Here is a 14,011-nt window from a genome sequence, read left to right as displayed (position 1 = left end):
TCTGCCCCCTAAGTAGGAAATAGAACTGATGTGTGCTGTCAGTGTCTGACTGTACTAAATGTTTAAGTATGGTTAGAAGTTCTCCATCTGTTTTCCTTTAAGGCTATATTAGTAACTTTAGACCATTTTCTTATATTTGGCAAAATCAGCTTGTCAATTTCTGAAAAAAATTATGTAGAGATTTTTGGTTGTTATTTTATGCAACTTATACATCAGTTTTAGGGGGGAACCTCTTAACAGCATAATGCTTTCAAATCTGGAAGTATGATACATCTCTGATTTAATTTATTTGTAATTTTTCTCAGGGGTTTCTGCACAGGCATGTTGCATTTTGTTAAATGTGTTCCTAAGCATTTTGTCTTTTAATGTTGATATAAGTTGTCCTTATGTGTCATTTCACAATTGTTTGCCACAAGCATGTAAGAAATAAAATTGATTTGTGTAAAAAAAAAAGTAAAATAAAATGAAACATTTATGCTTCAAACCCTCCCTTGAAATCAGCCTTTTGCTGAATGTATTTAAAAGAGCCGGTCCTTAGGATTGAATTGTCAAGTTACTAGCTTGATGTGATAGCTACGTTTTAGGATGGCATGAAAATAATGACAAATAATCTACATACCCCTTAAAATCATTACCTAGACCTAAGTCCTACTTTGATGAATATGGTCTCCCACTTTTTGATCTATACAAAGGTTATAGAATGCTGAGTATTTAAAGTTTGGAGGTAAGCACAGTAATTAGTAGCCAACCAGGTTTATGGAAAATAAAAAAGAAAGCCTAAGGGAGACGTAGAATGTAATGGAGCATATGCTGAAGCTACTGGGAAAGAAAAGAAAACCAATTATGACAAGGCTCCTATTTCCATGGTACCTAGCTATCAGGAGGAGGTCCTCAAAAAGACCATGCAACCTTCAAACAGAACTTATTGCTATCTCCAGACACTGGGGTCACAAATGGGACTTGTATGATGGGACTGTAACTAGGACAGGACTCCAGAAAACCTTCAATTCAAGATCACAGGGCAGGGCTGAGGATGTGGCTTAGTGGTAGAGTGCTTGCCTAGCATGCCTGAAGCCCCGGGTTCCATTCCTCAGTGCCACATAAACAGAAAAAGCCAGAAGTGGCACTGTAGCTCAAGTGGTAGAGTGCTAGCCTCGAGTAAAAGAAGCTCAGGGACAGTGCCCAGGCCCTAAGTTCAAGCCCCAGGACTGGCAAAGAAAGAAATTAAATCCAGGGTATCATGCAAACTAGAAAAGTGCTCTAAAACTGAGCTGGACCCCCGCTCCAAGCCTCCCCTCCATTATTTTTTATTTAGCCAAGAACTTTCTAGATAGCCCAGGCTATCACCAAACTTGAAATACTCCTGCCTCAGCCTATCTTCTTTATTTCTCGCACCTTCCTCCTTCTCTTTATTGAGCTTTTTTTTTTTGCTATAGAAGTTGGTATGCAATTTGTAGATTCTATAATCTATACTATAATCTCCAAGTCTTGACAAAGTGAACAGAGATTTCAAAATCTTCCTTTTGAATTTAAGGAGGCAAGAGGTTGCAGTTAAGGACATACTGCCTGCATGTCTAAAGACTTAGATTAGTTCATAAGAGGAAGAATGCAGAAAAGGAGGAGGAAGCAGCTCTACTGCCGAGCCCTACTTCCTGCTTCTAAAAGCCCTCCATACAGTCCAGAGGCCCGCTGGGGGTCACCTTGGACCGTGTCGTTCTCCTCAGGAAAAGTGTGTTTGACAACATTTAAAAGTCCAGGGGTTTTGCTTCCATGGCAGTTTCTAATGTAAATCTCTCTTTTATGACAAGCTGATTCTTCTAATGAACAGTTTTTAGATAAGGGGGATAATTAATAGGCATCCATATTGCAATACTAATGTCTTAACCACTGTTCTCTTCGGTAATTCTCTCTGATCTCCTGAGTTTAACCTTTGTCTTCCAGCATATGTTTCTATTTCCAGAAGCCACTTGCTATCCCCCTCCCACTGACTTTTCTCCTTCCCTGTTGCAACGTCTCAAGGTTGGTGTGCTGAAGAGAGAGAGACACCAGCTGCTAATTCTCTAGAGAGGAGAGGTTCAAGTAGAGGCTCAGAGATCAGGTTGAGTCTGGTAGAGTCATTCACTGCAGAGACTGGCTGTTCAGATGTGACTCTCAAGGAAAGATTGTCCTCCAGCAGGGTGAAACCAACAAGAGTTCATTTAACATGCCCTGTGTGTCAATCCCTTTCCAAGGCCTCTGTTGCAGAATATACTCCAAGAAGAAGCAACCAACACTCAGAAGGGTTGGAACTTTCAGGCTTATTACACCAACAGGCCCAGAGGGGTTCCTACTCCAAAATCTAAGCCTTGACTGACAGGAAGACAATCCCGTGATACTTGGGTTCCAGGTTTTAGTTCTGGGTAGTGCACATGTGTATCCCAATGGCTACAGTCTCTCAAAAATTACTTGCAAGCTGGTATATCAGGTTGAGCTAGTTCTGGTAATAGCAGGTTTTCTTTATCATTGCCCTTTGATGCTCTCTCTCTTTGTATATATATGAATATAGGCATGTTATATATGTATATATGTATATTGTCATGTATCTATACATACATATGTGCACACATGTGCATATGTGTACAAATATGTGTGTATATCCCTACATACATGTATATGTATATACATATACATATATACATATGTGTGTATATCCCTACATACATGTATATGTATGTACATATACATATGTGTGTATACATATATATATACATATATATAATAGAGAGCATCATCCTTTAATGAAATGCATTGATCCAAGGCCTGGTATCCTCACAAAGCAAGGACATGTGCAGCTGTCTTCCTTGCTATTGCCAACTCTATGAAGCTAGAGAAGGAGCAAACTATGAGGGGCAGAATGCATAGAATGATTAAGCACCCTGCTGTTGTGACTAAAACTAAACCCACTAAAGTCTAGAACCCACCTAATCTTGAGAACCATCCTAACATGTCGTTCATGTTTTGTTTTCTTTTTTAGAACAAAAGACACTTTCTTTCAAATGAGCAGTGGGGCTCAAGCATCAGTTTCCACGCTGTTGGGCGGAGGTGGAGGAGGGCGTGGTCGCCCAAGCCCAGGGTGGTGTGAAGTGGAGATAGGACTCTGCTCCCCCAACACACTGCTGATGTGGGGTAACCCCAGATATCGGGCTCAGAGCATGCTTAGCACCAGAGCATCCAGCATGACTAAGTAACGTATGGGGGTGCCCCATGTGTATGATGGTGCCAACAAACTACCTGCTTGGTGGACTGTGAGGAGGGACATGGCCTGTACTTCACTAGGGACATTCATTCATTCATTCATGTGTGGGTGGGCAGACATCCGGGCAGACATCCCGCTGGACTGGGTAGTGGACACAGACAGTTTGGCCTCACAAGCCATGCGTGTTCCCAGTCACCTGAATTGATCTAGATCCTCTTATTTTAAGATACCATCCAGAGATAAGAGCTGTGGGGGTCTGGGAATATGGCCTAGTGGCAAGAGAGCTTGCCTCATATACATGAAGCCCTAGGTTCGATTCCCCAGCACCACATATATAAAAATGGCCAGAAGTAGTGCTGTGGCTCAAGTGGCAGAGTGCTAGCCTTGAGCAAAAGGAAGCCAGGGACAGTGCTCAGGCCCTGAGTTCAAGGCCCAGGACTGGCAATAAAAAAAAAGGGGCGGGGGCTGCGGGGATAGCTTTAGCCATGTAAGAGTATTTCTAGTGAGTGAGTACTTCCTATAAGAAACTACTTTAAGGTCTGGAAGGCCTTTTACCATGATATTCAAGGGATTTTTCATAGCCCCACGATGCAATGAAATAAAATAAGGTAAACTCAGAGCATGCGTTTGATCCACATCCTAAAAGCAGACAGCTGTGGAGGCTGACCCATACAGGGTGACTCCACAGACCCCACTAGCTTTTTATAGGTGCTGAATATGTGCCAGGAGTATGTATTATCTTATTTAATTTGCACAACACCCCTGGGAAGTGGTTTTTATAACTCATGTACCAACTATGAAGGCTGTTGACACTCCCAAGTTATTCCTCACAGGTGGCCTGCACCAGCCAAGATGCCACTCTGTGGTCACGACAAAGTGACATAAGAAGGCTCCCATGATCCTGTGTAAGCACAGAAGCAAAAGCACCATGCACATGTGCACAAAATACAGAAGATCCTGGGTAAAAACAAATGATGGGGCTGGGGACATGGCCTAGTGGCAAGAGTGCCTGCCTCATATACATGAGGCCCTGGGTTCGATTCCCCAGCACCACATATACAGAAAATGGCCAGAAGTGGTGCCGTGGCTCAAGTGGCAGAGTGCTAGCCTTGAGCAAAAAGAAGCCAGGGACAGTGCTCAGGCCCTGAGTCCAATCCCCAGGACTGGCCAAAAAAAAAAAAAAATGATGGATCCATCCTGAACATAATTACCCTCATTTCTGGAAGCATCCAACCCAGGGCAAAGACCTGCTTTCCTTGAAACCTCCCCACATCTCTGAGCCCTTGCCTTAACCCCACAAGAGCCCTTAGAGAAAGCACATCCTTGCTGAGCTGCCCCTTGCTCTCTCCGGTGAAGCCAACACCAAGCCCCAAGTCTTTGGCTACAGGTGTGTCTCTGGCAGAATCTGACTGCAGATTATTAGCAGCAATGGGGTTCACCCAGATACAGTCAAGATACTCACCACTTGGAACCTGGATTTTATAATTCTCCATCCGCAGTATCTTACCTCCCTCTGGGAAGAGGTGATATCCTGGTATTGCCTCTTAGTCTGTCAGGCTGGCTGTAGTTTGCTTTCCTGTTTACTATGTTGGGTCCTTTGGGATTTTTGTGGCACAATGTGCTAAACGATTTTTCTGGTATCATTTTTCTTCTGAAGAATATGTTATACTGTTCTCTTGTGAGAGTGGTGTAACATCGCAGGAGTTGAAAATCGAATGGAGTTGTTGTGCACAATGAGACATGTCAACAGTGACCACTGTGAATAGTGAGTTCAAAATGGGAATCAATCTGGCTGAAATTTTCCTTACTATATGTTGGCATTTCAAAAAGATCCAGTGCCCGTGGATCATTTGTAGGCCCAGGCTCTGTGCTAAATGCTCACCCCAGCCATCTCTAGTTTTGACAGTGCTGTTCATGAGGGAGAAACTATAATTTTTCTCCATCTTACACATGGCACAAATGACACCTGAGATATTTGACAACATATTTATGATAGTCAAAGAGCTAATATGGTACTACTGGGACTTACAGTCAGGCAAAAATTTCAAATGCTCTACCTCATCTGTATACTTATATATACTTTATAATACACATTGATTCCCTCATAATAATTCTCTGGGACTAACTTCTCGATAACCTAGGTTTGCTGGTGATAGCTGGATCAAATCATGTCTCTCTCCTTAGAAGTGCCACGGATTGCCATCTGTCACAAAGAAAGCAAAATGTATAATGCAAGTATGAAACATCACATTGTCCCAAAATATTGTACTAGGGTTTCTTTGAATGCATTTGAACATAGGATCTTCTGAAGGGCCCCATATCCATTCTAAAGGGTAGATAAGAGACTTACTTCTTATCACAACTAGCAACCCATTATCGAGGCAAGCCACAAGGAGAACTTGCTTCCCCTTCACTCTCTACCCTCTTCTCCCAAGAAAGCAGAGGCAAAATGGCTATGACTCCCATGCACACTTACTTCTGCATTTCCAAGCCTAAAAGAATTCATGTGAAGTGTAAACTCTTTGATCTTAATTGGTGTTCATGCTTCTGGCCCAGGTATGTTTGTGACCATGTGGTAAAAGTAGAGAAGGAAAGTTCACTTCCTTCTTGCCTCCCACCAGACAAAAGAGATATAACCCCACTTCCACCCAAAAGGTGTGGTAGTCTCACAACATACTCTTAATTGGCTGGTTGATGGATTGCTTGGTTAGTTAGTTGTTTGTTTGGGGGTCTTGCTCAAATTCATGATCTTCTGACTTCTGCTTCCTGAGTGCTGAAATTATAGGCATAGGCCATGCTACCTGTCTGTAACATACTCTCTAGTCAGGGCACAGGATGAGAAAGACTCCACAGTGTACAGTCTGCAGGAAACAACCTTTGGGGAAAAGTGGCACACTCACATATAAAAAGGAAGTCGACATCAGCAAAGGAGAAAGCAGAAAGGAAATATCTTGACAAATGTAGCTGAGAAAGTGGAATGGCATGGGCAAGCAAAGACCAGGCATTGTATCCTACCCACCTGTGTGTTCAAGGCCTCCTCTCCAGCCTGGTGGAGGTGGTAGTATTGAGAGGTGGGTTGTAGAGGAAGAGCTTCCCATCACTGGGGGTGTGGGGAGGTGCTGTGATGAGGCATTGTGGGACCTCTGTCCCTTCCTTCTGTTTTTCCATTCCTAACCACGAGGTAAGCAGCTGTTGCTCTGTCACCGGCTGTCCACCATGATGTGCTTTCTCTATCACAGGCTCAAAAGGAAGAAAGCCAGAAGTGGATGTGTGGCTCAAGTGCTGGAGCACCAGCCTTGAACAGAAAAACTGAAGCAAAAAAAAAAGCAAGAGGGCTAATGGGTCATATATGGAAAGCTCCAAAGCTCTGAGCCAAAAATAACTCTTTTCTCTGTAAGTAGATTGTGTTAGGTGTTCATTACAGTGAGGGAAAGCTGAATGACACAGGTATGGGTGGCACAGGGTTGGGGAGAGTAGTAGAAGAATGTGAAGAAGACACTAAAAGGGAAAGAGAGTCGAGACTCATTAAAACTAAACCAACGAAGGGGCAAGTGATCATTGTCCGAGGTAAGTTGGCAAAGACAAAATGAGGTCTGCTACTTTGACTTCCCACACACATTGGAGTCAAGTTTCTTTTTTTTAAATTTTTATTTACAGCACCATTGAACATCTTACACCTTCAGAAGGTGTGCACACAAACTTACATCGTTGGGGGATGCACATGCAATTCGTTTGGGTTCTTCAAAATTTGTATCTTAACATTTCAATGATCTCTTTCTGTCCTATGAGGACAGAAGTGAGGACCATAAGCAACAGATCTCCACAATATTGTAACAAAACCTCAGACCACCAGGAAGGGGGCACTCCCCTTTGCAAATCGTCCTTTCTAGGTTGTTCTCATTAGAATTCAGAGGTATTTTGGGGTCTCTGGCTTCCTAGTAAGAGGAGAGAACTGATGTTATTTATCAAACATCCAAGAAAGTTGTATGTAAACAAGAAAGTCCAGGAAAAAAATAATAAACACTTGGAAAGAGAGGTACCAGGAAGCAACATATTTGCATGAACACAATTTGGATTTATTTGAGGATCATGCTTTAATGCAAGTTCCATTTGACAAACGGAGTTTCTGGTTTGGGAACCTCATCCCTGCTTGTGGCCCCTTTAGAAGCACAGAAAGGCAACAACTGACCAGGCAAAAATGTACAGCTATAGCACTGGCATTCAGCTGGTGATCATTTGTCTAAATTTGAAATCCAAATCAGGAAATTGTCCTAGCTTTTCCTGATTAGTAGGCTATGCAGTCTTTATAAGTATGTAAAAGTAATCTAAAGTCAAGATGTTTTCAATTCAGTAGACACAGTTTGCCCCCTCAAAAAAAATAGGATTTGACAATGGATTGAATAAATTAAAGAATATTTTAATGTCCAAACTTGTCATAATGTCTAAGATGAGCTACTACTAAACAAGAACCTAATAACAATGCACACCATTGAGTTTTAAATCGATTCATTGTTTTGTTTTTGCTTTGTGACACAGTGGCTCACTTTGGTAGCCCAGGCTGGCCTCAAACTTAGGATTGCTCTGCCTCAGTTTCTTTAGTACTGGGATTCCAAGGGTAAGCCATCCACTAATGGGTAATTTTAAGCATGAAGGAGAATTAAATACCTTACTCTAACAATCGGTTGTGCCAAATAGAAGATACTCAAAATTTGGATTCATCGCAGAGGAATGTGAGCAAATATAGTTTCTTTCATTTCATTCACTAGACTAAGATTTGTAAAGGCTTTTGTACAAATCATATTCTTGCTTTCTTTAAACACCTAAAATTCCTATACAGAGATAAAGGTAGATTTTAATGACTAGCTTGATGTCATCTTAAAAACAACAACAGAAAAAAATCACTTGGCTGGGATGTAGCTCAGAAAGAGACCATGTGTTTAGCATGTACAAGGCTGAATTCTAACCACAACCCCAAACCAATAAACATTAAAATGTGTTTGTTTCTTTAAATGAATCCTGGGAATGTGGCTGGGAATGTGGCTTAGTGGTAAAAATGCTTGCCTAGCATGCATGAAGCCCTGGGTTCAATTCCTCACTACCACATAAGCAGAAGCCAGAAATGGCACTGTAGCTCAAGTGGTAGAGTTCTAGCCTAGAGCAAAAGAAGCTCAGGGATAGTTGCCAAGCCCTGAGTTCAAGCCCCAGAACTGGCAATAAAATCAAATATATAAAAAGTGAATCCTAATTAAATTACCTATGATTTTAACTTGTAGTTCAGAACTAGGGGCAAAACTTCTCCCAAGGGACATGTGGCAGTACCCAAACTCGGGGATGTGACACTGGCATTTGTAAATAGAAGCTAGGGATACTGCTAAACATTCCATAATACCCAATATAGTGTATATGTCTGGTTCAACATGCAGTCATTGACCAACTTGGCTCAAACACAGCCAACACTGGAAGGTCAGCTTCAATATCATAGTATCAGAACCCTCTATCTGCCCCAGTCATTTGCTTCACATGGAAACACTCCTATTGAATTTGGGAGTTTCTCATTTAGTGTCACTGGAGCTTGCTCAGCCAGTGGACAAAAGCATAAGTAGACAAACAGGATGAAATATATAGCATTCTTCCTCACCTAATGTCTTGCTGTTATTGGTATTTTAATCAAAAACTTAAGAGGGACAATCTTTCCACGAACAATAGAAAGTGATAACCCTGTGGTAGGGGGGAATTCATCTCTGTCTTTGCATACAAAACTGGAAGCTGAAAAGTGGAATAGATTAGGTACTTCCTGTAGTTTGTGCTAAAATGATGAGAAAGGGATATGAAGAGCCGCCCCTGAGTTCAAGCCCCAGGACTGGCAAAAAAAAAAAAAAAAAAGATAGAAAAGAAATTTTCTCAAATGAATCTAAACTGAGTGACAATGTTTTCTCTAATCTGGAAGAAAATGTTGTTTTAAATAGGTTGCTCAAGGGCTGGGGATATGGCCTAGTGGCAAGAGAGCTTGCCTTGTATACATGAAGCCCTGGGTTCAATTCCCCAGCACCACATATACAGAAAACGGCCAGAAGTGGCGCTGTGGCTCAAGTGGCAGAGTGCTAGCCTTGAGCAAAAGGAAGCCAGGGACAGTGCTCAGGCCCTGAGTTCAAGGCCCAGGACTGGCAAAAAAAAAAAAAAAAAGAGTAAATAGGTTGCTCATCAGATGCTTCTGCCACCAAGCAGGGATGATTAGGAAGGGCAGGGGGACCTCTTGTATTTCCTTAAGAGAATTAAAGGACAGGAAAACTAGGGCGAGGGTAAAACCCAAATTATATAGCAGGCATCATAGTGATAGAGGTGAAAACGAAAATAGCCAAGCTGATAGAGAAATATTGCACTTACTCAGTCTGTTTGAACTGTATTAAATATACTCAGAACTTCACATTGGTAATTTATGCCTATAATCCCAGCTACTTGTGAGTCAGAGGAAGAAAAACAAAAACAAAACAAACAAAAATAAGACCATGGAGAGTTTGAGGGTAGCCCTGGCAAAATTGGGGAGACTACACCTCAAACACAAAACACAAATAAAAGGGCTGGGAGCAGAGGGCTTGCCCCATACCCTGGGTTTAATATTGTCTCTGTCTCTATCTCTATCTCTCCCTCTCTTTCACACACACACACACACACACACACACACACACACACACCCTCCCTCAGCAAAACTGTTCTTAAAAAGTTTTGTTTGCATTAACCCTCAGGCACAACTTGGTATGTGTCAATCAGAATCATTTTCTGAAGTTAGATGTAATTATGTTGGAATTAAATGCCTTTGACTTCCAAAAAAAGGTAATTTAGAGATGAAAGAACATTATTTCAATGCAAACTAAAATTGATTCTATGATCCAATAGCAAAAACAAAAAAACAACAAAAAGGTGAAATTACAAGTTTCCCTTTTAATAAAAGCAGAATAATATGAATTCAAATTTGGAGAGAAGTGAGAAATTTCTCTTCGGCTCTGGCTACAGTACCTCGAACAATTTTATGAAGGAGAGTTTGGTTCATTCATCACCAAGGGAGGTTTCTTAAAGAATCTTCTAGTTTTTATTTCTAAAAAGCATAAATGTTATCTTTGCTCCCTTTTTAGCTTATATATTGCATACAATATAACCCAGCAGACTTCTAATAAAAGCAAACAGTTCTGGACATTTTTCTATTTACCTATCCAAGGCCAACTTAAACACAGAAAAGAAAAGAAACAAAGACATTACTATAGATGAGAGCAGCTTACTCATCAGGCCTCACATTTAGAACTAGAACTGACAATTTCCTTTGTTTTATTCTGTTTTGTTGAAACAGGGACTCCTTTTGTGCCTAGGCTAGCCTTGAACACCTAGACTCAAGTGATCCTCTGGCCTAAGAATCCTAAATAGCTGGAGCTACAGGCATGAGCCAACAGGCCCAGCAAAGACAAAATTTCTGAAATGGTTTTGTGGTACAAAATGTGAGGGAGGAATTGTTTGTTATTATCTCAGCATTTCTGATAAGTTTTAGGCAGATTCTAAATAGAAGGACTGAGAGATTACAAGACATGAGAGAATCATTTTTTTTTTTTTTTTTTTTTTTTTTTTTGGCCAGTCCTGGGCCTTGGACTCAGGGCCTGAGCACTGTCCCTGGCTTCTTCCCGCTCAAGGCTAGCACTCTGCCACTTGAGCCACAGCGCCGCTTCTGGCTGTTTTCTGTATATGTGGTGCTGGGGAATCGAACCTAGGGCCTCGTGTATCCGAGGCAGGCACTCTTGCCACTAGGCTATATCCCCAGCCCTGAGAGAATCATTTTTAATTCTTCAACTTATCAAAAAGATTCTAGTTCTTTAAGTACTCTCTGTTCCCTCCATTTTCTCACTCTATGAGACCTGTTCAAATACTGAGGCCTAGACAATGTGTTAAATACATGATAGATGCTTCTCTACTACTGATACAATCAGGTTATGTGTCTGAGTAAAATCATGATAAATTTATTTGAACTTGGTAACATGGGTCAGACACCTAAATGAAAATTCTAAGTGCCACAAAATATATTGAAAGCAGCAGCTAAATTAATTTTCATTTCTTATTTGAACATCAACCTTTTCCAATCAGTTTGGCAGTTGGCAACTACAATAAATACTTCAAAGTATGTCTAATTAAAGAAAAGGCAGTCTAGATTATTTAAAAAATTTGGACAGACTAGTAAATCATCACTGAAGCTATGAATGGCAGGAATCCAACTGGAAGACTCTCAAAGACCTCAAATACATACTTGTATCATACTTAAGGAAGCAGAAGTATTTCCATACTTCCAAGCAAAGAGAATATGTTACATATTTAAATATCTAAACACACTATATAGCTGTAGTTTAGTTTCAAGCATAAGTAAAATTTTGTTTTCTCTCATCTCACAAAATGAAGAAGACAAAATATTTTTCTTCCTACCCCCTTACACTCTACCTCTTCTAATGTTCTGAGAACACTTTCCAACCTGAATAGGTACTTGTTTTACATTTCTCCAAAAGCAAGTAGAAGAAAAGATATTCCTGAAGTTCCACAAATACCTAACTTTCCTCCCCCATGGACTTCGAAGGGATGGGGAAAAACACAGGTATTATGATACTTCCTTTTTTTTTTTTCCTACATAGACAGTGAGCTCTGCCTCTCACCTGAGAGTCAGCTAAATGCTACTGAGAGTGCAGCAATGTGGTACAGCCCTTGCTTCATGTATACCAAACCTTGGGCTCAATCCCCAGCACCACAAAAAAAAAGAACAATAATAATAAGAGGAAGAACTGTTTTAAATCTGGTGTTCAGAGTTAAGAGTTCCACCCTTTAGTATCCCTGGTCTATGTGCTAGTGCACTTTGCTTAGAAATCACAAAACTGTTGAAGAGCAGCAAGAGATACCCAGGAGGATGAAAAGGGGTTATCAGCCACATGAAAACCAACAGATATGTTCCACTAAAATCCTAATGAGCCAACCCTTACTGAACACGAAGAGTGCAAGGTTGGTTCAAGACCACAACCCACAACCCACAAAGCTGTTTCCACAAGCCACCTTGGTGGTCCCAATGTGCCTCAACTCTGTAGAGTCTGATCTTAGGGGAGTACCAGATCAAAAATGTGTACTGTTTTCAGAATATTGTTCCTCCCGAGTTTTGTTAACAGTTTGTCTGTGGTTACTCAGACAGCCATCCAAAGGCACATCAATGGCCACTTCAGTGGCTTCTCTTCTACTTCGATATATTTCTGGAGGAGGGACGCCATTTTGCTCAGCACAGCCATTGACATGAGCCAGTGGCAGTGCCCCAGGGGGACAGCACAGCCTCTTAGCACAGCCCTTGGAGATGCAGGGGTTGCTGCATTGCAACAGTAAGTCTTTCTGCTCCAGGGATTCCTTCAAGTCCACCTTTTCAAACTGGATGGTCAGGTTGTGGATTCCTGCATTGTGAAAGATTTCTCGAATTTTCCTGCTGGCATCTTGATAGCCTGTGTCCTGCTGGTACTTGATGTGCAGGGTGGCGATGATCTTTCCACTTACAAGTTCCCAAATGTGCACTTCATGTATGCTGCTAATTCCGGGCACAGCAGAGAGTTTGTTCACTAGAAGAGAGTAGATGATAGGAAATTGTGAAAGCAGTAGCTGAGACCCAGAACCAGGTGAGAGGCGTGGCTGTTTAAGCTCTTCACCAAAATAGTGTGTATTTACTAAGACTAATAGAAGAAGAAAAATCACTGATCCTCTATGAATAGGTGTTTCCCACAATTTTCTTTCTCCTCGCTGAATGCCTACACCATTGTCAGCCACAAAAAGCAATTCAAATGAACATGTTTAATAAGAAGAAGAAAATGCACATGTTTGCTGAATGTACAGAGAATGGCCCCCAGTGAACTTCCATGAGCATAATGTAGAATAGCTCTTTGAAAAAAAGAAGAGTTTGACAAATATGGATGGAAAATATTTACCAACAAGTCTAGAAATGAAGTGTCACCACAGGGCATAGCCAAATATCTATGTACATGAACAGCTTGGGCAATGCTCTTTGTACTAATAAAAACTGGAAACAAAAAAGCAATGCCCCCAATCTTCTGTCCTCCATTTCCTTCCTCTTCCTGCCTGCAGCACTGGGAAAACAGCAGGTACTCAGGAAATAGAGGCTGATTATTTTAAAACAGTCAGAGCAATGCTCTCAGGGAAGAGCCTAAAAAGTACAAATAGAACGTCCAGGAGAAAATACCTGAAGAGGAACTGAGGCTGTTACAATGATCCCACAGACTGGCCACAGAGGGTATAATTAAACATAGTACCAGCAGAGCTATAACCTTCAAAGCAAAGTGATCCTGCCTGGAGCTAGAGTCATAGTAGCCCAAGGTTGTGTAAGATTGTGTTTGGCATGTGAGTAGTCATGAGTTCAATCTTCAGCATCAAACACATGCATGTGTGTGCATGCTCATAATCACATGCGTGCACACACACACGCACACACACAACTCACATTGCAAGTTACTCCTCTATCTGGGACCATCTACCACAGCCATAGAATATATTATTGTTACATGTAAATCGACTGTCAGGCAGGTCATAAAATAGATCTCCTAACTTCTAGTTCCTGTTTAGTGGCTCACTAATGAAGCAATGTATAATAGTAACAATAACAAATATGCATAAAATAGTATTGTTTTTATATAAAACAGTTTCTGCTCTATAAAAATGTAGTCTCCTGGGGCTGGGGATATAGCCTAGTGGCAAGAGTGCCTGCCT

At 41.2% G+C, this 14,011-nt stretch overlaps 1 protein-coding gene and 1 long non-coding RNA gene across 3 annotated transcripts in view; one reads left to right on the top strand and one right to left on the bottom strand.

Moving 5' to 3' along the window:
* The first annotated feature begins 9,080 nt into the window (after nt 1–9,080).
* On the top strand, nt 9,081–9,547 carry LOC125359709. The gene is made up of 2 exons (XR_007212607.1): nt 9,081–9,201; nt 9,429–9,547. It is a non-coding gene; the product is annotated as an uncharacterized LOC125359709 (long non-coding RNA).
* Nucleotides 9,548–11,960: 2,413 nt separating this feature from the next.
* The window catches only part of Slc30a10 (solute carrier family 30 member 10), a 32,025-nt gene continuing 29,974 nt past the window's right edge, over nt 11,961–14,011 (bottom strand). For both annotated transcript variants that reach the window (XM_048357822.1, XM_048357821.1), the window contains exon 4: nt 11,961–12,852. In XM_048357822.1, coding sequence (XP_048213779.1) covers nt 12,365–12,852 — 488 coding nt within the window. In that variant the 3' untranslated portion in view covers nt 11,961–12,364. The remainder of the gene's footprint in view (nt 12,853–14,011) is intronic.

The sequence above is a fragment of the Perognathus longimembris genome, chromosome 11 (assembly GCF_023159225.1).
Source record: "Perognathus longimembris pacificus isolate PPM17 chromosome 11, ASM2315922v1, whole genome shotgun sequence".
NCBI classification, from domain to species: Eukaryota; Metazoa; Chordata; class Mammalia; order Rodentia; family Heteromyidae; genus Perognathus; species Perognathus longimembris.
Note: the sequence above shows the minus strand (reverse complement) of the source record. Positions and strands in the feature narration are given on the sequence as shown.